At 42.9% G+C, this 27,400-nt stretch overlaps 1 protein-coding gene and 1 long non-coding RNA gene across 9 annotated transcripts in view; one reads left to right on the plus strand and one right to left on the minus strand.

The window, feature by feature from the left end:
• The window catches only part of hectd1 (HECT domain containing 1), a 78,283-nt gene extending 69,539 nt beyond the window's left edge, over window positions 1-8,744 (minus strand). For 5 of the 8 annotated variants that reach the window (XM_087990046.1, XM_043698059.2, XM_043698063.2 and 2 more), the window contains exons 1-2: window positions 8,495-8,743; window positions 7,555-7,817 (exon numbers count right to left, since the gene is read on the minus strand). In XM_087990046.1, coding sequence (XP_087846172.1) covers window positions 7,555-7,694 — 140 coding nt within the window. In that variant the 5' untranslated portion in view covers window positions 7,695-7,817; window positions 8,495-8,743. Of the gene's footprint in view, window positions 1-7,554; window positions 7,818-8,494 lie in introns of all 8 variants that reach the window. The other 3 variants (XM_087990045.1, XM_043698064.2, XM_043698062.2) reach the window with 2 other exon arrangements.
• Window positions 8,745-8,861: 117 nt separating this feature from the next.
• On the plus strand, window positions 8,862-25,530 carry LOC122553767 (uncharacterized). Its single transcript, XR_006312838.2, has 3 exons — window positions 8,862-9,014; window positions 12,261-12,436; window positions 23,997-25,530. It is a non-coding gene; the product is annotated as an uncharacterized LOC122553767 (long non-coding RNA).
• The last annotated feature ends 1,870 nt before the right edge of the window (window positions 25,531-27,400 follow it).

A 27,400-nucleotide genomic window follows, 5' to 3' on the forward strand; every position in this document is an offset into this window, starting at 1 on the left:
TTAGCATGGCTGTGTGCGTGGGAAATCACATCTCACAAAATTGATTGTGTTTTTTGAAGAAGTAACAAAGAAGATTGATGAGGGCAGTGCAGTAGATGTGACTTATATGGACTTCAGTAAGATGTTCGACAAGGTTCGCCATGGGAGACTGATAGCAAGGTTAGATCTCATGGAATACAGGGAGAACTAGCCATTTGGATACAGAACTGGCTCAAAGGTAGGAGACAGAGGGTGCTGGTGGAGGGTTGTTTTTCAGACTGGAGACCTGTGACTAGTGGAGTGCCACAAGGATCGGTGCTGGGTCCTCTACTTTTTGTCATTTAATTAAATAATTAAGGAATGCAGACACAAAGTTAGAATTATTAACATGACAAAATTGTACAGTAGTTTGCATTTTAATAAAACAGGTAGTCCTGATTTGTGCTTGTGCTCGCTATTTCAATTAGCAGCAATAGGAGCCCAATCATTATCCATGGGGAAAGGAGAGCAGAAAAACATCAAGGTTTCAGCTTCACTTTCAACCTGCTAATTTCTGCTGGAAAATAAACATGTGAACACCAGGCAACAAAAGGAAATGACCCCTTTTCAAGAGGCAAATAGGCCAACACTTCATTCATTTGGAAATCACCTAGCCAGGTCTGCCAGAAGCCTTAAAAATAACAAACCTTTACAAAGAAATTTAAAAGAAATAATCACAGAGGCAGAAATAGGCAAAATCTTGGGGAATGGCACAGACACTGAAGAAATATTTTGTGTCATCTTCACAGTGGAAGACACAAATTACCTAACAGAAATAGAAGGCAACCATGGCCAATAAGCTGAGGAACACAAGGTAGTTAATATCTGTTTCAGACTTCTACCCATACTGACTCAGGAGACAAACCCTCCTCAATGACCTCCATTTCTGCAGCTGTGATACTATCCCTGATTAGCAATGCCACTCCCCCACCTCTTTTACCTCCCTCCCTATTCCTCTTGAAAAATCTAAACCCTGGAATATCCAACAACCATTCCTGTGATATACAGGTCCCCGTAACGACCACAACATCATAGCTCCAAGTACTGATCCATGCTCTAAATTCATTCCCCTTATTCCTGATGGATGGTTTGTAAATTTACAAATGACATCAAGATTGGTAGCATAGTGGAGAGGGAAAATAAAAAGAGTACCTCAGTGTACAATGGGACCTTGATCAGATGGTCCAAGGAGTGGCAGATGGAGTTTAATTTAGATAAACGTGAGATACTACATTTAGGTAAGGTAAATCAGGGCAGGGTTTGTATACTTAATGGTAGGGTTCTGAGGAGTGTTGCTGAACAAAGATCTTGGGATGGGAGTTCATAGTTCTTTAAAGGTGGAGGCACACTACAGGGTTGTGAAGGCAGCATTTGGTATACTTGCCTTTATTGGTCAGTGCATAGAGTATAGGAGTTGGGATGTTATGTTGCACTGTACAGGACATTGGTTTAGCCACTATTAGAATACTACATGCAAATCTGGGCTCCCTGCTGTAGGAAAAATGTTGTGAAACTTAAAAGGTTGCAGAAAAGATTTACAAGGATTTGTTGGTATTGGAGGATGTTTTTATTTATTCACTAGATGAGGCTGTCACTGGCTATACAGCATTTATTGCCCATCCCTTATAGCCCAGAAGGCAGTTCAGAGTCAACTGCATTTGAGCTGTTAGGAATGGGCGGAATAGGCTGGGGCTATTTTCCTTTCAGCAGAGTGTCGGAGGTTGGGGGTTGACCTTATAGAGGTTTATAAAATCATGAGGGGCATGGATAGGGTGAATAGCCAAGGTCTTTTTTTCCCCCCCAAGATATAAGAGTCCAAAACTTGAGGGCTTAAGTTTTAGGTGAGGGGAAAGATATAAAAATGACCGAAGGAACAACTTTTAGTGAGGTGCCAGATGAAGTGGAGGAGGTTGGTACAATTTCAGCATTTAAAAGGCATCTGGATGGGTACATGAACAAGAAGAGTTTAAAGGGATATGGGCCAAATGGGACTAGATTAATTTAGGATACCTGGTCAGCATGGGGGAGTTGGACAGAAGGGTCTGGTTCCATGCTGGACAACTCTATGGGTCTAAAAAGAAAAATCCTGTTAAAACAGTTTGTAATTTCAGCTCTGGTAAAACTTTGGCAGACTCGTGATGAAGTCTGCTTTGAGAAGAGGCTAAACAAAGCGACAAAAACAGAAGGCAAACACAGCTTCAGAACACAAGTTAGGCCACAGTAATGTCATCCATCTGGTTTTCATTGTTCTTTTAATGTCAGCGAAACAAGATTGAAACAATTCAAAACAGGTCAGTGAATCATTAAAATTTACTGTTGACTCATTCTAATGGCACTGCAGTGAGTTATCAATCTCGTTAAGATTGATCACAAAGCACCCAAAAAAGGAGAGATTTTGAATGAGGAAAAATTGATGAAAGTTTTAATATTAATTTTTTAAAATCTTTATTCATGGGAAGACAGTGTCACTGACCAGGCCAGAATTTATTGCCCACCCTACAGGGCTGTTAAGAGTCAATCACACTGCCGTGGGCCTGGAATCACATGTAGCCGACACCAGGTAAGAATGGCAGTTTCCTTCCCTAAATGACATTAGTGAACCAGAAGAGTTTGCCCAACAATCAATATGGTTTCATAGTCATCTTCAGAGACTCTTAATTCCAAATTTTTACTGAATTCAAATTCCACCAGCTGCTGTGGTGGGATTCAAACCCAGGAGCCCAAAATGGGGCTTATTATTATTACACAAAGATCTAGAACAGTAAAATAAAACACATTAAAACTTTGAAAATTGCCAATTCAATAGTTTAAATGCAATAGTGTAGTTAATTAGAGGCAGAGAATAGGGTTTTTCGGACCATTTTCAGGTATATAGGGTCATTTAAAGTATATCATGCTCAGCACAGACACGGTAGGCAGAAGGGTCTGTTCCTGTGCTGTACTGCTCCATGTTCTAATGTGGAAAAAAATTTCACAAAGCACCTTGGAGTGCAAGAAAAATAATGGATGAGAAGCTTAAAATGTTGGAAATTCCTAAAACCTGGCCACAGAAGGTCTGAAAGAAAAGCAAGGAGAGAAGGCACAGATTTTAACTGAGAAAGGAAACATCTGGATTCAAATAAACAAAAATAAAGAGAAGGAATAGGCACGAGATATTAATCATGCTCACTTCAGCTAAAAGCGTAACCAAGTAATTGCACTTGCAAATAAGTTCTCATTCTAAATTCTAGGAAAAACTAGAAAAACTGTCCATACACATTTGCAGGCAAAATAAAAAGCAACTGCATTCTAGGTCCAAAAACGTTTGGTTTGGAAATCAGCAATTACTGAAAAAAAACTCAGCAGGTCCAGCAGCATCTGTGGCAAGAAAGCAGAGCTAACGTTTCAGATCCCGTGACCCTTCTTCAGAACTCCAAGGCTGGGGACCAAAATCATTCACAATTTTCCAACTGTGGTTGAACTGCATCATGGAGAGCTTTAGCAAGACCTTTCTACTTTTAAAATTTGATTTCCTTTGAAATGAAGTAAACAGTCCATTTATCTTCCCTATTCCCTGAACTTGGATGCTAGCATTGGGATTCACGCACAAGAATTTCCAAATCTGTGTGCTGTATTCTGCAGTTGCACAATTTAAACATTCAGTTCTTCTGCTCTCCCTGTCAAAGTACACAATTGCAATATTTCCCATCTTACATTTCATCAGCCAAGTTCTTGCCCACTTGCTTAACTTGTGTCTACGTCCCTCTACAGACTCTAAGTCATCTTCACTTGCCTTCCTACCTATTTTTGTCATCCACAAGCTTGACGATGGCACATTTAATTCCCTCAAATTTATTAACACATGTTGCAAATAGTTGTGGCACTCCATTGGTTACAGGGTGTGATCCTGAAAATGCCCTCTATATCCCACACTCTCCATCACTTCTATCTATATTAATATGCTGCCCCCAACACACGGGCACTCATTTAATGCAACTGTTTTACGTGCAGTACCTTACTGAATGTCTTTCCATTTAGCTCCATTGTTTGTTACCTCAAAAGAATTCTAATAAAATTTTAAATCAAGCATGATTCCCCTTTCATGAATCCTTGTTGACTCTGCTTGATATTTTGCATTCCTAAATGCTTGACTAACAATTGCAATGGACTCTAACAATTTTTCCAATGACAGATATGAAGTTAACTGGCCTATAATTACCGGTTTGCTTTTCTCCCTTGTTTTGTGAAAAAGGGTGTTACATTTGTAGTGTTCCTTTGAGCCTTTTACAAAACTCCTTTCCCAGGCCACTCCAGCCAACTCTACCCTCATCCCTACTGAATTAACCTCATTTAAATTTAGCACAGTTGTTTCTGACCTAAGTTTATCACTCTCAAACTGAATGATAAATAATGCCATGGTATCGTCACTGTTCCCGAAAGGATCTTTTACTCGGATCATTTATTCAATTGATCTCATTGGACATTAATAAATCCAAAGCAACCTGATAGAATTCACAACATATCTTCAAAAACTACCCTGAATGCACCATGAATTCTTTCTATTGGGTACATTTGTCAATTTGATAAGTCGACAAGATTAAAGGCACCCATTATTAATCCACTGCCTTTTCTACATACTGTCATGAGTTCTATCCTACACTATAGCTACTGTTAGGGGTCCTATGGACTACTCTCACCCTACTCCTTCTCCCTCATTATTTCTTGCCTCCACCCAGATGGATTCTTCATCTCAAGAGAGATAATTGCTTGCTGTCGTACTTATTCCACCTTATATTAAAAACGATCACACCAGTCTTGCCTATGAAAAGTCACATTCCCCTGAATATTTACTTCCCAACTTTAACCTTTGCTTAACCATGTCTCTAATGACTAAGGTGATCCTCATTAAACTTCTATTTGTCCCGTTAAATTTATTTTGTTCCCATAAAGATACACATTTAACAGCCATTAAGTTTTTGTCTTTTTACCATTTATTTCTGCCCTTTGAGTATATTTACTGCTTTTTCTTACATACTTTCACACTCATGTCACTTACTGTCCCACTCTGGGTATCATTATCCAAGTACCTGCCCTGCATCTTTTTTTTGCTTTTAAGTCTACATTTCCCTTCTCCTGAACTCTCCCTCTCCGTTTAGTTTAAAGTCTTCTCAATTTCATACTGTTCAGTAACGGCATATTATTTAGTTGTTTTTGTTTTTTATGCTCATGGTGGTAAATCATTGCAAATGCTTCAGCCTTGTCATTTATACCAATGTTCTAAACTTTGAGGTGGTGAGTGGAGACTTCAATGGTTCATATTTAGTTCTTGCCATCCATTTCCAACTGGATGTAGGAGGACAAGGGGCTTTGATCTAATCCATAAGTTGGGGGAATTACTTGTCTGTGGTTAGCAAGTGCGTCTGCTTTTAGCATGCATGCAAACTTGATGTATTGCTCCACCAGGCTCACCCTTTTTGTTAAACTTGATACTGCTCCTATACACTTTTGTGAACAAACACTGATCCTGTGACTTAATGGCAATGCTATGAGAAGGATATGCTAAACAAGCGAAAAAAAAACGAAAGAAAAAAAAAAATCAACCATTAGGGCCAACTAGCAAGGATCAAAAGCTGACAATAAGAGCTTCTTAAAATATATAAAAAGGGAAGTGAAGTGAAGATAGGCCCCTTAGAAAATGAATCTGGTGAAATAGTTGTGGGGAATAAGAAAATGATAGAAAGTCAAACAGATATTTTGCATCAGTCTACAGTGGAAGATACCACAGACATCCATCAATGGTAAAGAATATAGGGGAGGAATTAACAACTCTCACCATCACTAGAGAAGTAGTGCTGGACAGACTAAGGAGGCTAAAGGCAGAGGAGTACCCTGGCCCTGATGGCTTGCGTCCATAGCATCTGAAAAGTAGTCGTTACAGAGATAGTGGATGCATTGGTAGTAATTTTCCAAGAAAAGAAGGCTCGGGTTCTTGAGAAGTACCACAGGATTGGAAAACTGCAAATGTGAAACCCCTTTTGAAAAAAAAGGAGGGAAAAGCAGTTAGCCATAGGCCTATTAGGAATTAACAGCAGCACATTGGAAAATCAGTCTAATCTAGCAGGCTCAGCGTGGCTTCCTGAAAGGGAAATCATATCTGAATAATCATAATGAGGAAGTCTCAAACAGAGTGGACAGAGGAGAACCAGTAGATATGTTGTATTTGCTATGGTACCTCACAAAAAGTCAGGTCTTATGATGTTTAAAGAGGCCGCAATTCTGATCACTAAGAGTTTAAAAGAATAAGAAGGCGATCTCACTGCGACATTTAGGATTCCTCAGGGGCTTTACAGCATAAATGCTGACAGAATGTTTCCCACATGGGAGAGTCTGGGACCAGAGACAGTGTCTTGGAATAAAGATGTGCTAATTTAAAACTTAGATGAGGAGGAATTTCTTCTCTCAGAGGTGAGAGCCTTTGGAACTCCTTGCCACAGAGAGCTGTGGAGGCATAGGTCCTTATGCATATATTTAATGCTGACATCAACTGATTTTTGATCAGTAAGGGAATAAGGGTTATGGAGAAAGGGCAGGAAAGTGGATGTGAGGAATGTTGCATCAGCATGATGCTATAAAATGGCACAACAGGCTGGAGGGGCTAAACCATCCAACTCCTGATGCTACTTCTTATGGTTTTATAGTCTTACGGTTTGTAATGGTAGTCAGTTCTTTGCTGCTGATGCCCTAGAATTTCTGCTCAATATTATGATTCTATCTCATTTAGCATGGTGCTGTCGCCACAGGTGAATCTGTCCATGACTGATAAACGGAATAGAATCTTAAGAGATCTAGCATCTGAAAATGAAGTATCAAGCAGACACTCGAGGCTATCAGCACCAACAGAACTGTCAACCATCAAAAACTCTAAGATTATAAAAGCATAACAAAAGGACTAGAAATTGGACCAAAGGTTCTGTTTCCATGATGTACGACTCTGACTCTTAAGGTGTATTGATATTTTTGCTAACATCAATGGTCAAGAAACTTCCCAGAATGTAATGCAGGTGTACTGCCAGGAAGTCCAAATCTCCAAACTTTCTGATTGAATCAATATCATAAGTGACTCTTAAAAAAAACTGACTATTTCTAACAATGTTTAATACCATAAAAAATCCTGTCTTCCAAGGTCACAAGTAAATACATATCACATAACTCTTGCTCTTCCCAAACTAAAGCAATTCTATGTGCAGTAATATCCACTCCCCTTGGGCGGCCACTTACACTGCAGACCGTGAACAATACCAGTTCAGGCATGTTCATAAAATATAAACTTTGTTGAAGCCATCGAAACGGAGATCTGAAACATTGTGGAATCCCTGGGTGCTTCATAGCTTTGTTCTGCCTTCCAACGCGTCACTGAAGAGATATGATTAAAGTAACACCAATAAAATTCCTGAATTTTTCTTAAAATGTTCCAGTCGAAGTTGGGAACCAGTAAAAAGTCAACAGGAAAACACCGACAGCGTATGGTTTTGTTTTTTTTTTAAAAAGATAACTTACGTTTCAAAACAACGGTCCACATTATCAGACATGAGAAGTAGCATACACAGCTGCTCCAAGGCTATGAGCTGCATGTCCCTTTCGTCTCCCTGGCCCATTTGTAGCCATTCCAACAACGTATCGGGATCCACATCGGCCATGGTGAGAGAGGCCTCTACAATCCCTGACAGTTTCCCCGACTAATGTTCTCCGAGCGCTGGGAGACTGGATAACAAAGTCCCCGGGAAGAGAAATCACTGTTTCCACAACTGGTCCCAATTAATCTAAAACCAAAAAAAAACACAAGGAAATAACACGTTAACATATTTTCCCCCTCCTCTGTGTGTACTTCGGTTCATCAATCCCCCCCCCCCCAAAAAAAAAACCCTGAAAAGCCGGGCAAGCGATTTCCAGCCGAAATTAAGGCACTTTCCTCCCTCCCTCCCCGGCTCGGGAGACGCCATTTAAACATAATCGGGCTAAAGCCGGCGGATTGGTATTGCCCAGGCCGATCTCTACACAACAGCCGCCTCACGGTGGGTGGTTGGGTGAGGTGGAAGGAGGAGAGAGAAGAGGCCCAGGCCTTCCCCCACCCGACCCGCGGGGTTGCTAGAAGGTGGTCACCGAGGCCGATGGGGCCCACTAAAACCTGAGTCACCCGAGCGGCCTGGGCCTCGCTTCAGCTCCTTCCTCCCGGCGGGCGCACAAAGGGACTCGGCCTTGCCTGGCGATGAGGGAAAGCGGTAGGGAGGGGGGGGAGAGAAGGAGAGAGAGAAAAGAGAGCAGCCCGATCTCCCTGACTAGGCCTCCAGGGCCCTGCGGCTAAATTTTGACCGTCATCCCGTCAGGCCTGGCGCGATCAAGCCGACTCCCACCTCACCTTCCCCCAAAAAACACAGAAAACTCCGGGGCCTGAAAGCGATTCCCCTTCCCCAAGGCGGCATTTTCCTCACTTACTCACCGGCTCGATCTATTTGTGGCTTGGGGACGGGGCGGCCCGAGAGTCACCGTAGCAGCACATCCTCCAGCTCGGCCCGCCCCAGGCTGGCCCACTGTGTTTGGGGTGGGGGGCACAGAGGCCGACAGCAGCTCCTGGTCGTGCGGCCGAGTCCGGAGCTCCAGCCACCGAATGCGGAGGAGGAGGAGAAGCGTCCGTTCCTCCCCTTTACCTCGGGGAGCGACAACAAAATGCCACGGCCTTCCCACAAACGTCAAACCTCGTACGTCTCTTCGTGTGTTTATGTTTAATCTTGGGAGGGGAAACTAGAGATAAAACAAACACGCACTCGTTTCGCCCTCCTCTGAAACACATCACGGGTGAGTTCAAAAATTAACGCCTTGTGACCGTTGAATTGATTTCATCGCTCGAGCTGTGAAAACAAAACGTGTTTATTTCGTGTTTTTTTTTCATTTGAGGTTATAAAGTAGTGTGGTTTTCCGGAGAAGTTATTTTCGGCTCCGTTTGCAAAAGCAAGGTTCAGGTGAGTTTTTTTGAGTGCAGATGCACGCATGAACAGCCCCCACCTTACCCTTTCGAAGAAGAGTGAGAGGGGTTGACGAGCGTTTATGTCTCCGTCAGCATCACAAAGTCAGATTATCTGACCATTATCCTAGCTCTGTTTGTGCTGAATCACTACCTGCAAATTGGCTGCCACACTTCCTACAACATAGAAGTGACAACCACTTAAAACTGGTTCAGGTGAGGTCAAGAAATTTTGAGATAACGTGTTCCTTTTGACTCAGTCTTAGAAAGACGTGATTTATGTACTACTAGTGCAGTTTTTCATGAGATTTTTAGATGCTGTTCGGCTAAATGGCACTTTTTCAAAGTACTGTAATGTGTAATGGCACTTTTTCAAAGTACTGTAGGAATGTCCAGCCAACATTCACCCCTCAACCAATTTCCTTCATCGTAGTGCCATTTATTCTTAAAACAGTCATTCTGAGAAAACAGGACTACTTGAACATTGACCCAAACTCCAACAATGGGTGAATAACCCCACTGCCTCTTTTCTGTAAATATTTTTATTGAGAAAAGGATTTTGAAATTTTTACAAAATAGTATAACAATCTTTTAATATAACAATAACAGTAAACAAACTACTACTCTACTCCACAAACAGTTTAAAAGAGAAAAAAAGAAAAACCCTACCCATACTACAATAAATAAATTCTTAAAAACGATATTCAATCGAATTGAACCAAGGCAAATTAAACTAAATAAAGTTACAATACACAGCACAACCCCACCAAAGCTCTCCATCACTGGGAGCATCGGTTGGCATACCTGTATTTATGCAGAATTCTTCCTCCCAGGGGCCCCTGGCCTGCCAGACATGGCCCTCATGACTACAAAAAGGCCCTGGCCACTATAGCCAACAAGTTTGTGTCCATACAGTTCAAAAAGGGCCACCACGTCCGATTAAAAAAAGTTCTGTTTTCTGGTGTATCATACTTGTAAGGAAATCCAGGGGGATGTGCTCCATAACTAACCTACGGTACCCTGAGAGTCCTGGGGGATTTTCCGACACCCAGCTCATCAGAATGTTCTTCCTTGCACAATATGAAAGAATATTGAACAGTTTCTTCCCATGAGTGTCCAAAGATTCAGCAAACCCAAGAGGAGAGACACCAGCTCTACCTTGACCTTGGTTCCCAAAACCCCTTCCAAAACACTCGTTATAGCGCACCAATACCTACGAAGCCTGTGGCATAACCACAAGCAATGAGTAAGAGTACCAATATCCATTTTAGATTTGGGGCATATTAGGGACGCTCCTGCCTCAGTGCCGGATAAGCCCTGTGGAGTACCTTCAGTTGCATAGCCTGCGTTCTGCTCCAAATCAAAATTTTCCTTACGTTCTCCCAAAAATCCTCCCACGTCTCTGATGAGATCTGCACCCCCAATTCCTGAGTTCAGATCCCGTACAGCTGTTTAATGACCTTCAAGACACTACCTCCTTCTAATAAATGATAGAGGGCGCTGACCAAAAGAGTACCCGCAGACCGAAGTACTCTCCCCTCCAGACTTATAGTGCTTTTCTGTATAAAGTCCATAATCTGAAAATAATGAAAGAGGTCCCTCCTAGATGGCTCATATTTCTGGCTCAGCTGCTCAAAAGACATCAGGACCTTCCCCTCAAATAAATCTCCCAGACAGGAAACTCGTCTAGACTCCCAGAGCCTAAAGCCAAAATCCATTGATCCTGGCCAGAATCCTGTCATTCCTACTGTGAGAGTAAAAGGGGAAGTTTTTTTGTAAATTGCCCTCACCTTGTTGCAACCTTCTCCATGCTTTAACCATGTTAAGAACAATTGGATTTCTGCAATAGTCCATAATAGTCCTCATCTTGCCCATAAACAACAAATTAATGAGGGGGCATTCTGCCTGGGAGGCCTCAATGTCCTGCCAAATTGACCTCCAGTCCTGGCAAGCCCAATCAGCCACATAGGAAAATAGGGAACTTAATTGATATTTCTTAAAATCTGGAAAGTCCACACCCTACCATCCCCTGTGGAAGCTGCAATTTGGCAAGCTTAATTAGAGGCCGCCTGTGACACCAGATAAAAGAGCCAAGCCAACTGTTAAGCCTCCGTAGCGCTTGCCTGGGCAGCATCAAAGGAAGCATTCACATGGTACATAATAAACGACGAAGAACATTCCTTTAAACCAGAGCTATTCTACCCAATCAAGATATCAGAAGATCCTCCCATCGCTGAAGGTCTTGTCTTATCTTCTCTAGCAACTGCACAAAATTAGTTTTATATGATTGATCAAAGGCTGGGGTGATAAAAATTCCTAAATACAGGAATCCTCCCTGTGACCACTGAAAGGGAATCGGATTCCACCCCCAAAATCAGGTACTCTTACAAGACTCTCCATAGGCATGGCCTCTGAATTCATAAAATTGATTTTATGCTCTGAGAAAGAATCAAATAAATTAATCATTTGTATTAAACGGGCCATAGATATTGTCGGGTTATTTCGGAAAAGAAGGACATCATCTGCATAAAGGGTGATCTTATGCCCTCCTGATCCTACCTTCAGGGCAATTATATTGGGGTTCCTCCGGATAGCCTCTGCCAACGGCTTAATCACTAATGTAAATAGCAGTGGTGCAAAGGGCCACCCTTGTCGGCTGCCTGTATCAATAGTAAAGTTGTCAGACCTTATACCATTAGCGAGAACAGCTGCCTTAGGGTCACTATATAACACTGCCACCCACCTGGCAAAGACCCCTCCAAGACCAAACCGTTCAAAGACATAAAAGAGTTACAGCTACTCTACCCTGCCAAATGCTTTCTCTGCATCCAGGGAGACTACCAAGCCTGGCCGGAATCGATCCCTACTGGCACACCTCGACCATATTCAGTACTCTTCTAATGTTGTTAGAAGACCTGCATCCCCGAATAAAACCTGTTAGTCCTCCTTTACAGTGGTGGGCAAGACCTTCTCCAACGTCAACCCCAGTATTTTTGACAAAATGTTGAAATCCACGTTTAATAGCGATATGGCCCTGTACAAAGTACAATCCTCTTGAGCTTCCCCTCTCTTGAGAATAAGAGAGATATTAGCTTCTCTCAGAGAGGATGGAGGCAGTCCTGACTGTATGAATTATTGTACATGTCCAATGGCCAGTATGTTTATAAACATTTTATAAAACTTGCTCTGAAATCCATCTGGGTCAGGAACTTTATCACTCTGGAGCTGCGTCACTGTCTTCTAGATCCCTTGGATCGTCAGCGGGACATTCAAAAGAGACACCTGCTCCGAAGTTACACCTAGGAGGTCCAAGATCTTAAAAAAGGACTCCATCTTCACCAATCTGTCCTCGCAGCTCTCTGACCGATACAATTCAGAGTAGACTTTCCTGAATGCCATGTTAACCTTTTGGAATCGCAGGTGAGAGTACCAGCACACTCTCTGATGTGATAGATTGGGGGCACTCTTCTTTCTGGCCAGATATGCCGGACATCTATTCAGTTTATCAACATACTCGAATAACCACTGTTTCGTAAAGGAGATCTCCCTCTTTGCTGTCTGGCTGAGCGCAGCATTCAGAGCACCCCTGAGGGCTGTACTCCACAGCAACTTGGTCACAGACGGTCTGTCAAAGTATGCTGTCTCGACTGCCTTCAGCCAGGCCTCAAGCATACGCTGCTACTCTCCCCTCTGCCGCTTCTGGGTCACTGAGTAAGAAATAATTAAACTCCTTGCATAGGCCTTGGCCGTCTCTCAGAACACCAACGGGTTACTGGCCGTACCCAAATTAATATCCCAAAAAATTTTTAAATTTCTGCGAAAAATACTCAGCAGAGTTGCTATCTTTCAGGAGGAAAGGATCCAGGTGCCAATGCCGCGAGCAAGTCCCGTTACCTCCTGCCTTGTACTCCATGTACACTGTCGCATGATCAAAAATGGCTGTTCCCAATTCCACAGGACAGCACTGAATTCAAAAAGGCCGATGGAGCAATCCTAGTGTAGCACTTGTGTAGATTAGAGAAAAAGGTGAAGTACCTACCCTCAGGGTGAAGACATCTCCACACAACCACCAACCCCATCTCCCCACTCAGTCCACCTGGATTGCAGGGATTTGCCCACAAAACCCCGGGGTCGATAAGACAGTTAAAGTCTCCCCCTATAATCGTATGGCATGCTCCAAAGGCCACCAATCTGGAAAGTGTATCCGTTAAAAATTTGAGCAGATATGCCTGGGGACAAGATACCTTCAAAATCCTGTAAGGATCACAAAACACCCATATTCGTCCTTAATTTAGATTACATTACATTACATTACATTACATTACAGTGAGGCCCTTCAGCCCAACAAGTCCACACCGACCCACCGATGCGCAACCCACCCAGACCCCTACATTTACCCCTTACCTAACACTACGGGCAATGTAGCATGGCCAGTTCACCTGACCTGCACATCTTTGGACTGTGGGGGGAAACCGGAGCACCCGGAGGAAACCCATGCAGACACGGGGAGAACATGCAAACTCCACACAGTCAGTCGCCTGAGGTGGGAATTGAACCCGGGTCTCAGGCGCTGTGAGGCAGCAGTGCCACCGTGCCGCCCACTCTAACAGCTGAAATTTGAGATTCTTCTGGATGAGTATAGCGACTCCTTTGCTTTTAGAATTAAAGGATGAGGAAAACACCCGGTCGAAGCCTCCCCGATGTAACTTTAAGTGCTCCTTATCAGTTAGATGTGTTTCTTGCAGCAAGGCTACATCGATTCTTTCTTTTCTAAGACTTGAAAGTATCTTCTTTCTCTTAATTGGTGAATGACTTCCCTTAATATTTCCAGGTGCACCATTCAAACAAACTATTAGCCATAGCAATCTGAGATAGCCCGTGACCTCCGAGAGGAAGAACCCCACTCATAATGCGCTGAGTGAAAACAGTCAACAGATCATACAAACTTGAGAATACAACTACAAAAACTGTCAAATCAAAACTTCTAACAACTACTTCTACAATAAACCAACGTATGAAACAAATAAGAGGAGACTTTCCCCCTTGCCCACATGGGGCACTCACCCCTCATTAATCCCTCCATGGCTCCTATTAGCTGAAGCCACGCCCCAAACCCAGGCAAAACAGATTTTTTAATAATTACAAGCATCTTATAACAAGAAAATTAAAAGTGGGCATTCAGCCCGTCCCATCCACACTTTGACCCAAGGCAATCCTGGTAGATAACTCCCTGCCCCTGAATCCCATATCAAGAGAGAGAAATGAAAAGGGAATTATTTAAAAAAGGATAATGGGAGGGGAGAAAGAAGGGAGAAGACAGAGAAAAAGAAAAAGGAGATCCCCACATATTAAAAGAACAAAGTCAGGTAAACCAGGCAAACTACAGAGGAAGAAACAAAGTTAACACTATTGTCCATATTATCTAAGCCAGCCAGTCTATTTTAAGATGTCCAGGAAGTCCTTTGCCTTTTCTGATGAGTCAAAATTAAATACAGACCCTCCGTGGCTGAAACGCAACACTGCCAGATATCTTAGAGTACTGAATATTCAAGTCTGTCAGCCTCTTCTTTACCTCACCAAGGCCTTCCTTTCATGAATCATGGCCGCAGAAATGTCTTGGAAGAACATTATTCTTGATTGCTTGAAAATCAGGGCATGTGGATCCTTCCCTAGTGTTCTGGAAGCCTCCAACACCATTTGCTTATCTCTGTCATGCTGGAGCCGCACTAGGACCGGGAGAGGGCACTGCTCCAATCCGGGCCTGCGCTATGCGACCCAGTGGGCCACTCGACTCAACACCCGGCCCGTTCCAACTTCCAGCCTCAAACACTGCGGGAGTCATTGCTCCAAAAAAACTGATTAGCTGGCCTTCTTCCTCCCATTCTGGCAGCCCAATCTGGCGAATGTTCTTCCAATGGCCTCGACTTTCGAGGTTGAGGACCTGCTCCAGTCGGGCCCGTACCTGTCCTTCCAGTGCCTGGACCCGGATCCGCCAAAGATTTTGCCACGGTTTCGGAAGTCGCAGTCTGCTGCTCTACCTCCACGACACACTGCCTGAGACACTGGATCTGCTGGTCATGCTTCTGCAGCATGGCCATGATCGGTTCTAGCCTGGTCTGGGTCTGCTCCACGGCTGAATCGAGCTTCTCTTGGAGTTTCACAAACTCCGAGACTCGGCTCTGCTCCACAGGTAAGTCCCTTGGGATGTTTGTGGAGGCCGACGCTGCGGTTGTGGGCATATCCTTTGCTGTAGGGGAGTGCCCTGCTTGTTGCGATCCTCACTGTCCTTTTCCCTTGGTCATCTGCCTTAATCAACAAAACTGACACACAGCATTTCTGGAGATCTAAAACTGCCAATTTTTACCACAATAACTAAGAAAGGGAGGGTAAATGCACCACTTTGCCTGGGTTATGGAGCAGAGCTCAGCAGGGCAAACTTACTGGATCGCTGCCATCTTGGATCTCCCCCCACTGCCTTTTAAACACCTGATGACAGTTAAAGGCGAAGGGAGCAAATCATTCTTTAAAATTTAGGGGAGCCAAAGACAGACTGTTGCCTACGTTGGTCATCTTTCTGGTAACTTCTACAATCAAACCAGTGTCAATATGCTTTGTATTCCTTTCGACTAAACCAAGGAGGTCAAGAGTGGGACCCTGATCTTTGGCTGCCCTGGATCTTCTTATATTTTTCACAGGAAAAGATGTGTCAGATTTTCTGTGGAATATTAACACAGCATTGGTAACACCAGTTACAAGTGACAAGGTTAACCTCATTGCCGTAGAAAACGGTAGCTGTCACCTGAGGCTGGAAGGTGCATTCTGTCCTGCTGATAAAAAAGCACAGCTCACTTCAAGTTGATCAGTCTCCAAATAATGAGCTGCTGACTCTCCACTGGTCCATCTGTCTCAAAGGGGCTTGCATTTTCTAGGCCTGGCTGAACAATGAATGGAATCCATCACTTCAGGCAAGCAAGTGAAAAACATGGGAAAAAAAGACATAAACTATTCTGGTAGTAGGCTTGAATGTCAGAACCATGTGCACACAGACCGTTTGCAGCTGGATGATAACATACACAAGACAACTGTGATTGAAGTGGAACTTGGGCTGAATACAACAAAAGCTACACTATGCGTACAAACCTCCTCTGAACTCTTCCCGATCGGATGAATATGCTTTTCTTTCAGAGATCCACTCTTGGTGAATTCAAAGAGTGAATCACTGAAAGGAAAGCAAATCCATCTGATAGGGAAGAGTTCAGAGGAGGTTTGTAGGCATAGTGTAGCTTTTGTTGTAAGGAAGTCACTAGTGTTGATGATGGAACTCAGTCCGGTTAATTCAGAATATATTCTCCCCACCCACCTCTGAACTCAAACAGCCTCATGGGTATCCATGCTCTGTTAGAGTGCTCCATGATAAAGGTGAAAGACAAGTTCTATGAGGAGAAAATGAGGACTGCAGATGCTGCACACCAGAGTCAAAAAGTATGGTGCTGAGAAAGTACAGCCGGTCAGGCAGCATCCAAGGAGCAGGACAGTTGCTGTTTCAAGCGTAAGCTCTTCATCAGGAACATGGATGGGGGTGCCCAAGTGGGCTGAGAGATAAATGGGAGGGGGGGGGGGTAGAGCTCGGGGGAAGGCAGCTAGAAATGCGATAGGTAGATGAAGTTGGGGTTATGGTGATAGGTTGGAATAGAGGGTGAAATGGATAGGTGGGAATGAAGATGGACAGGTAGAACAGTTCAAGAGGGTAGTGCTGAGTTAGAGGGTTGGATCTGGGATTAGGTGAGGGGAAGGGGATATGAGGAAACTGGTGAAATTGACATCGATCCCATGTGATTGGAGAGTCGCAAGGCAGAAGATGAGATGTTCTTCCTCCAGATGTAGGGTGGCAAGGATTTAGCGGTGGAGGAGACCCAGGATTTGCAAGTCCTTGGAGGAGGGGGGGAGGAGTTGAAGTGTTCGGCCATGGGGCGGTGGGGTTGATTGGTGCGCCTGTCCTGGAGATGTTCTCTGAAATGTTCCACAAGTTGGCATCATGTCTCCCCAATGTAGAGAAGACCACATCAAGAGCAATGGACACAGTAGATGAGGTGTTTGGGGGTGCAGGAAAATCTCTGCCAGATGTGGAAGGATCCTTTGGAGCCTTGGATGGAGGTGAGGGGGGAGGTGTGGGCACAAGTTTTGCACCTCTTGCCTTGATAAAGGAAGGTGCTGGGAGTGGAGGATTCAGACCAAAGGGGTAGCTATGGGCCCAAGCTATGCCTCCCTCCTCAGTCCATCTTCTGCAGCTGCACCGGCACTATTGTCCACCTTTTCCTCTGCTACATCAGACTGTATTGGCGCCATCTCATGCTCCCACAAAGGGGTTGAACAGTTCATCAACTTCACCAACAACTTCCACCCTGACCTCAAGTTCACCTGGACCATCTCAGATACCTCCCTCCCCTTCCAGAACCTCTCCATCTCCATTTCTGGCAATCGACTCAAAATGGATATCTGCTTCAAACCCACCAACTCCCACGCTACCTCAGCTCCACTGTCCTGTGGCCAAACACTTCAACTCCCACTTGGCCAAATACATGCAAATCCTCCAGCGCCAAATCCTAGCCATCCACACCTTGAGGAAGATCACCTCCAACCACATGGGATCAAAGTCGATTACACCAGTTTCCTCATCTCCCCTCCCCCTATCTTATCACAGATCCAACCCTCCAAGTCGGCATCGCCCTTTTGAACTGTCCTACCTGTCCATCTTCCTTCCCATCTATCTGCTCCACCCTCCACTCCAACCTATCAGCATCACCTCCATCTCCATCTACCTACCTATGGCTGCCTTTCCCCCAGCCCTACCCACCTCCCATTTATCTCTCAGCCCGTTTGGCTCCCCCCCCACCCCCCATTCCTGATGAAGGGCTTATGCTCGAAATGTTGACTCTCCTGCTCCTCGGATGCTGCCTGACGTGCTGTGCTTTTCCAGCGAAGTTCTATAAGGAGTGAGGCACTTCCAGGAGAATCCCCAAGTCAGGATATCTTTATCCAGTGGGGATTTAAGTGCAAGAATGGATGCAAGTCATAAGCCATAGCCCTGCTACCTCAGAAAGATATATGAAAACACGCAGAAACTAACTAAGCTTGATCGCTTTTTAACACCTTTCAGAACAAGCCATTTCACAATGTTGCCTGGAGATGTCCAGGATATGGTATGCTGGAGACATCCTGGTGTGCCCCAGTGGATGGAACCCTTGAAGCATTCAAAGCAGAAATGCTGCCTTTGTGCCAATATCAGATATTCTGCCGACCAAATAAAATCCAACAGTTTCTCTACACAAAAGGCTTTCACCAGCATTCCATAATGAATACCAAAGTAAAATGTAACATACTTCAAAACACCATCTATAATACTCCACTCTCAAAATATGGGAAGCAAGATTAGAAAAGTGCTAATTGTACAAGACTAACATTCAAGTGCCTTGCCAATATTCCAACAATAGCACTGAAGACTTATCCCCCGGAACTAGCCACATCCATAGCTTAGCTGTTCAACACAGCTATAACACTGGCAATGTGGAAATTGTCCAGGTATGACCTGTCCACAAAAAGCAGGATAAATCCAATCTGGCCAATTACCATTCCATCAAACATCTCTCAATCATCAACAAAATGATGGAATGTGTTGCAACAATGCTATCAAACAGCAATAACCTGCTCACTGATACCCATTTTGTGGTTCACCAGGAGTACTTAGCTCCTGACTTTGCAACTGTGGTCCAAACATAGGCAAAAGAACTGAAGTGGGAGTGACATCAAGACTGAATTTGATGTCACACTCGAGCAAATACTAGGTCAATGGGAATCAGGAGAAATATTCTGCTCTAGTTGGAATCATGCCAGCATACAGAAAGACGATCATGGTTATTGGAGCCCAATTAGAGGAGGTAATGGTGTAGTGAGTTTGTCACTGGGCTATTAATCCAGAGACCCAGGTAATGTTCTGGGGATCCAGGTTCAATCACCACTGTGACAAATTTTTTTAAAAATCTGAATTTAAGAATCCAAGGATGACCATGAATCTGTTGTTGATTGGCAAGAACTAATCCATCAGATTCACTGACATCCTTTAGGGAAGAAAATTGGGGTACTATTTCAAGTAATTCTGCCTTGAAGTCCCAGGACTGAGATAATTTTTTTTAAAAATTATTCATTCAGAGGACGAGGGCATCACTGGTTAGGCCACATTTATTGCCCAACACTAACTGCCCTGAGGAGAAAGTGAGGACTGCAGATGCTGGAGATCAGAGCTGAAAAATGTGTTGCTGGAAAAGAAGGGCTTATGCCTGAAACGTCGATTCTCCTGCTCCTTGGACGCTGCCTGACCTGCTGTGCTTCACTAACTGCCCTGAGACCAGTTGAGTCAACCACATTGTTCCAGACCCATGGCAATGTGGTTGACTCAACTGGTCTCAGGGCAGTTAGTGTCGGCAGTAAATGCTGGCCTAACCAGTGATGCCCTCATCCTCTGGGTGAACAATTTTTTAAAAATTATATCAGTCCCAAGACTTCGAGGCAGGAATTACTTGGAACAGTACCTTAATTCCAACCACCTTTTGCTGCTTTATTAGTGACCTGTACAGCATATTATCAAAAGTGGGGGATGTTCAATGATGATTGCAGAGTATTCACTACTCCTCAGATACGAAAGCAATCTGTGTTCATATGTCACAAAGCCTGGATAAACTTCAGGCTTGAGCTTATAAGTGGCAGGTAACATTCATACAACAGGTGTCAGCCAATGGCCGTATCCAAGAGAAGATTGAACCATCATCCCTGAACCATCACTGAAATCCCCACTATCAATTTTGTTAAGCAGAAATTGAAATGAAACAGCAATAAAAATATTCTTGTGACAAGAATAGGTCAGTGACTTTGAATTCTATGGAAATAAATGCATTCCCTGACTCCCCATACCCTTTCCAGCACATACAAGACACAAATCAGGAGTATGATGGAATATATGCTTAGTTTATTTCAGTTCCAACAGTACTTGACAATGTTGTCACCATACAGGACAAAACAGACTATTTGATCAACAACACACCTCAACAATTAGTCCTCTATCACCAGTAAGCAGCAGCAACAGAGTTGTATGATGCTTAAGATGCAATGCATCTCAAGACTCCTTCAGCAGTACCGACAACCTCTACAACCTAAAAGGAGAATGTGAAAACCACCTCTGGCAAGATCGTCCAAGCCACATTATCATGACTTGGATACATAATGTTATTCCTTCATTGCCATTTCATAAAGATTCTGGAACTCTTTCAAGTGGCACTATGGTTTACCTGAACCATTTGGACTGCAGCAGTTCAAGAAGGCAACTCAGCACCTATTGAAGGGCAATAAATGCTAGGATTAGGTAGTAATGCCCACATCCCATGAAAAAAAAATCCTTGTAATGGAACCTATCATTGAAGCCAAGCTCTTATTGATCACCAAACAGTAAGTAAGGAGATTCTGAATGCATTGAGCCACTTGTAGTAAATTCCAATAGAAAGTTACAATATTAGCAGGACATTTAAATATCACTACCTTTAAGCCAGGAGGCCCAGGTTCAAGTACCACTTTTAATTTAGATTAGATTCCCTACAGTATGGAAACAGGTCCTTTGGCCCAACAAGCTCATACCGACCCTCCGAAGAGTAACCCGCCCAAACTCATTGTTGAGAGATGTGAAATAACATCTCTGAACCAGTTGATTAGAAAAATAGGTTCAATAGTTATACAGCAGACTCTAAAGGCCCTCGTATGGCACACTGATACTGTCCTTACTCCTAGACCTGGAGGCCTAGGTTCAAGTCCCACCTGGTCCAGAGGTGTGTAATAACATTTCTGAACAGATTGATTAGAAAAATGGGTTAAATTAAAAAAAAAGAGCAGACCCTAGAGGGAGAGGGCACCTGCTTCTCTCAGTTCACCAACAATCAGGCATTTTGCCAATCAGAGTTTCAACCCCATCACTCGAAGGAGATGCTGAGATGAACCCCAGTAGATCCACACATGCGTTCCCTGACAGTCATATTTTTCCTTTAAGTTATTGGAAATATGTCATTTTTGCCCACAAATTTATCAATGGAATTCACTGGTCAATATTCAAAAGAATATCTAGCTGTGTTGAACTACAAACTGTTAGAAAAATAACTTTATGGTTTTAAAAGCATACATAGAGAACTTGTTGACAGTTTCTTTACTAAATCAGCTTTTCCATAGTTGATTGCAAAGAAATAAACCCCTCACAGATTGAGGAGGGACTGTTGTCAAGTAAAAACAGAAAGAAAATTAAGCAGATCCCTCTTCCATTGTTACATTCGTGCCTGAATATCATCGGAGAAGGAGAATGAGTTGTCCATCAATGCTCTTGATGTCTTAAGAGAAAGGTGGTCATCATGAGTGATGAAGTGATTTATTTCTCCCTCCAACTCCATTTTGATTTCCATCCTTGCTGCTCTCCTTGGCTTCCCTCACCTTTGATGATTTGTCCACAATGGGCTTTGTATGTAAATACTCAATTGGCTAATTTTATTTTAAACTGGTGGTGGTGATTAATTTTTAAAAAAGCAAAACAGTCATGATGATTTTGGTAGTGGGACGATCACCTAATTGTATGTAATAGTTCTTCTGGGTAGAACCAGAAAAAGCAGACACCCCATGCAAGGTCTCTTGTGGTGCCGTTTATAGTATCCCTTTGAGCAAGTCCCACCTGTTTCAGAGGTGTGTAATAACATCTCTGAACAAGTTGCTTAGAAAAATCGGTTAAAAATAAAGCCTGGTAGCTCAGTTGATAGAACCTCAGTTTTGGAATTCAAGGATTCATTGTTCATGCCCTTCTTTGGTGGGCTCTTGAGGTCCTGTGATACTATCCCTACATTTGAACCAGGAGGCTAGGATTCAAGTCTCACCCACCTCTGGAGGTGTGTAATAACATCTCTGAATAGGTTGATTAGAAATATTTAGACATAGAGAACAAATGTGATATTTCAAAATATGTAAATAATACAAAAAAAACTAAATTAGAAAAATCAGACCCCCACCTTACCAACCCCCCACCCCCGCTACATTTGATGGTTCCCATTGCACATAAAGGAATTTGCATTGTAGGCTTCTAATTGGCTGCATGGGTGATTACTGATGGCGGTTAATAGTTAAACATACAAAAAATTCACATTGATTTAGTGGGAAAGGTGTTCATTTGGCACAGTGGTTAGCACTGCTGTCTCACAGCGCCAGAGACCCGGGTTCAATTCCCGACTCAGGCGACTGATTGTGTGGAGTTTGCACGTTCTCCCCATGTCTGCGTGGGTTTCCTCCGGGTGCTCCGGTTTCCTCCCACAGTCCAAAGATGTGCAGGTCAGGTGAATTGACCATGCTAAATTGCCCGTAGTGTTAGGTAAAGGGGTAAATGTAGGGGAATGGGTGGGTTGCGCTTCGGCGGGTCGGTGTGGACTTGTTGGGCCGAAGGGCCTGTTTCCACACTGTAAGTAATCTAATCTAATCTAAACACTTCTGGATGTAAAAAGAAAGTCATTAGTGAAACAGACCCACTCCCTAACAATCCTGCCCTCTCACTTTTGATGATTTGCAATGTCGTAATAGGCTTTGCATGTAAATATCCAACTGTCTACACGATTACTGATTTGGTTGATCGTTTAAACCGAAAAAAAAGCACGGTGGTTTGGTGGCAGAAAAGTTGTTGATTGTGTATTATAACACTTCCAGATGTAAAAAAAGAAATGCACACCTCGGGACGGGTCTGTTGAACTGTCAGGGATTCGCCAATGTATGCCATTAGTAGTGGCTCCATTTTAGTCTTCAGCAATGACATTCCTTTCCGATTCGGTTTCTGAGTTATCACACTTTCTAATACCAGTAAAGGGTTTGATTTGACCACCAACATCAGGAAGACATGTTTCATAGTTTGAAATGTTTACTTGTCTATTAGCATGGTCAATGTGACATTGGAGGTTGTTGATTGCTTCAAATCTCAGTGTCCTGCACCTGCAAACAATCTGTCACTTGCTGCTGAAATGAAGACATTGCAAAATTCTGAAACATTACATATGACTTCTCCATGATCTTGGATGGCCTGCTGAATGTTTTGAAAATGACACATTTTCATTACTTCCAAATTACCTAAATCCAAAGATTAATAATCATCGCTTGAAGTGGTGGTGGGGGAAGCTGTTGATATGGATTGGCAGTGTGGGCACAGCTGTCAGTTAGTGAGTTGATGTTTAATCACTGCCTGGAATTGAGGAAACATGAAGCAGTTTGGACTCTCCTTTTTATATACCTGCTCACATAAACCATTCACTGATCATAGAAACTCACCAATTTATCATGAACATTGTGGAATCAATTAGGAAACAAGCTATCATGGATCTAGTTATGCACAATAAATGAATAATTCACAATATCATCATAAAGACTTCAGTAAGGAAGCATATTTATAAAATAATAACTTTAGTGATATCACAAAATGGTGGAAGGCACTGGATACTGCAACAGCTATGGGCTCTGACAACATTGGCTGAACAGATCTCGATGGGTCGAATAGCCTAGTTCTGCTCAAATGTCTTATGATATAACATTTTTGGAAATAATGCTGAAAATGTGCACTCCAGAGCTCACTGTTCACTTAGTCGAGCTGTTCACATGCAATTACAAATTTGCACATTCCAGACGGTGGGCAAAATGGTCCCGTTATTATCCTGTTTGGAAGAACAAGACAAACCCTGATAATGCCAATTACTAATTATCAGAAAAGTAATGGAAGGGGTCATCAGCAGTGTTCGGAAATTGCAATTCCTCAGCAAGAACCTGCTCACTAATGCTCAGTTTTAATGGTGGTAGAGTAGGATGGTCCAGATGGAGCTCATCCATTCCCTTTTTATCTCTTTCGTGTATTTTTTATTCCTTCTTCTCCCAGCCACAGATTCATAGCCACTGACTCCTGGGCTCAGACTCAACACAGACCCAGCATGGCGGCCTCCTGGCTCAGTGAGGTGGACCTTTGGCCTGGTGTGGTCACCTCCAGCCTGGCAAGGTGAACCTTCGGCCCAGCGTGGAGGACTCTCAGCCTGGTGTGGTGGGCTCTTGGCCCAGCATTTATTACTGATATGTGGCAGTTTCTCTGCCTGGCATGGCATCAGTGCGGATGTCCAGTCTCAAGGTGATCCCTCAAAGTGCAGACCCACCGAAGCTAAGCACTTAAGGAAAGACTGCAATGTTGGAAATTTCAGCTTTATTTCTTTATTTTCTGCTTAAAACTAAGAAGATCTGCAACTTTTAACCGTGTTTCATATGTTTTGAGCTATACAATAATTACTGCAATGTCCAACTTCTAATTTTGTTATTTCTTTTTATCTTGTTCTTAAAATTCTATATCTTGATACTTATTATACACTTTTCACTGTACTCCTGTACTTTTATACATAAGTACAAGTGACAATCAAATCAAATTTCACCAGGGCCACTTTGCTCCTGACATTATAGCTTTGGTCAAAACATGGTAGAGGATCTGAATTCGAGAGGGGAAGTAACAGTGACTGCCTTTGATGTCAAGGCAGCACTTGAGTAGGTTTGGCACCAAGGCATCCTTACAAAATTGGAGGGTATTATGTCACAGCTGTCTGGGTAATACTTTGAACAAAAGAAATTAGCAGTAGTTGTTAGAGGTATGATGAAAGGTGTGTGATTTACATACACATAATTACTTGATAGTTTGGCAGATGGGTGTTGTCACATAGTGAAGAAGTGTGAAAAATGCAAAGTCCTTTCCAGAGCGTAATTGTGTACGAGTCAGAACAGGTGAGCTCAAGCCTCCTGGAGTGTCACTGGAAGACTTTTTGTTTGCACTGTGGAGATTATATCTGGGATTAAACATTGGCAGAGATTAACTTGCTTTTGGTTTAAGATAATCAAGGATTGCTGTGATCCTTGAAAAACAGAAATTAACAGGGTTTACATGAAAGAACTGAGGAGACCCAGTTAAGTCAAACTTAAAAGATTTGAGACAGTATCTGGAGTTGAAATGTGGTAACGTGGCGATGTTGAAGAATAGATGAGACTCTGTTATGGCATGTGTTTAAGATCTTTCAGATTGTGTTCTATATTTAAATAGTTTGCTTTCTTTTGGGTAATAAACTTCTGTTTTATTGAAAATCTGCAATTTTGAATAGCTGTTTCTGTGAATGAATAAAATCTATAATCTCTCAAGCCAGATTTCAATCTGGGGTATAAATTGTTTAATCGTAACACAGCTGGGATCACAACAGAGGTCAATTATTCTTAGTCTCAGGATATCTCTGCAGAAGATCCTCAGGATCATGTGCAAGGCCCAACCATTTTCCGCTAATTCATCAACGATACCCTCCATCATAAGAGATCAGAAGACAACGTGTTAGCTAATGTTTACACAACGTTCAGTAACATTTGCAATTCTTGAGATACTGAAGCATTCCACATCCGTATGGAGCAAAAGCTAAACAAAAGCTAGGTTGGCACTGATAAGTAGCAAGCTCCACACAAGTGCCAAGCAATGACCATGTCCAACAGGAGAAAATCTAACCTTACAATGACATTGTAATCACCAAATCATCCACTATCGATAACCACAAGCTTCAACATTCAGTCCCTCCACCACCGATGCACAGTGGTATCATTGTGTACCATCTGCATGAGGCACTGTAATGCAAGTCATCAGTTGTTCCACAATACTTTCCAAACCTGCTAACTCTACACCTTGGACAAGGGCAACAAAGGCATGGGACCATGACTCATCTGCAAGTACTTCTGTAAATCACATACCCTTCGAAGTTGGAACTATATCATTATCCCTTCATTGCCACTGGGGCACAAGAAAAGGTGTACAATATTGTGAAGATTAGACTTAGACTGGAAGATTGGGAACATTTAAAAAAAAGGGATGATTAAAAAGCTGAGTAAGAAAATAGTTTGCGGTTAAATAAAATAAATAGCAAAATAATGAGCAAATCAACAAGGAGCAAATCATCAAGCTAGTGGACCTATGCCTTACCACCCACTTCACCTTCAACAACAAAACTTACAGACAAACCAATGGAACACCCATGGGATCTCTGATATCAGCGTTCTTAGCAGAGGCAGTAATGCAGAGACTTGAGCAAACAGCTCTGCCAACCATCCAACCCAAACTCTAGGTCCGCTAAGTGGATGATACCTTTGTCATCACTAAACGAAACAAGTTAGAGGAAACCTTCAAGACCATCAATAATACCCTTACTGGCATAAAATTCACCAAAGAGGAGGAAAACAACAACAAACTGCCATTCCTAGATGTCACATTAGAGCAAACTGCCAATGGGGAACTTCAAACCAGCGTCTACAGAAAAACAACACATATGGACCAAATATTGAACTACAGAAGCAATCATCCCAACATCCACAAATGAAGCTGCATCAGAACATTATTTCAACAAGCCAACACACACTGCAGCACAGAGGAACTATGGAGAGCAGAGAAAAATTATCTATACCGTGTATTTAAAAAGAATGGGTACCCAATTGTTTTAAAAAATTCTCAAGGTCAGGTTCATAGGAGAGTAGTCTGACACAGAACAAACGACCAAGAGGCGAGACTGCTAGAATATGGGCATTTTATTCCCCGCAGCGTCGCACAACGGGTCTGGCTTATACTCACTCTACATGTTACCGGAACTGGGAGCCGTCAGTTCTCGTAGAGCGGTTGCCAACAACCCACGCTCGGCGGTTAAACGTAACCCCGGAGCAGACTCACCGAACTGGAGACTTTTCCAGCTGATATACTCTTTTCCAGATATAAACATTCATGTGAACAGCAGAGCAAGGCTAAAAAACACATTCCATTCTGGTTACATACAGATAAGAAGATTCACACGGGGAGGTGTGTAATAAGATTCACACGGGACTAAGCAACACCTCCATTCCGGTTAGATTCACACATGTATTGGGACATAATTTTTAACCGTTTCACCACATTCCACTGCTTGGAATTTTACACCACATTCCACTGCTTGGCCCAATACATGTGTTACATTATGCTTAATTCAGTTCAATTCGTTTCAGTTAATTTCAGTTCAGTCAATTCAGTGTAGTTCAATTCAGCTCAGTTCAGGTCTGTTCAGTTCAATTCAATTGTGTTCAATTCAGTTCCGTCCATTTCAATTCAATTTAGCTCAGTTCCATTTTGTTCCGTTCAATTTGATTCACTTCAGTTCCACTCAGTTCAGTTCAGTTCAATCCCATTCAATTCTGTTAACTCCGCTTACATGCCCACATCCTCCGCTGTACCCCAGGCAAGGGGTTCTTCGGCAG

Source organism: Chiloscyllium plagiosum, unplaced genomic scaffold, assembly GCF_037043375.1.
Source record: "Chiloscyllium plagiosum isolate Xiang-an unplaced genomic scaffold, Cpla_swu_hap1 HiC_scaffold_8, whole genome shotgun sequence".
Taxonomy (NCBI): domain Eukaryota; kingdom Metazoa; phylum Chordata; class Chondrichthyes; order Orectolobiformes; family Hemiscylliidae; genus Chiloscyllium; species Chiloscyllium plagiosum.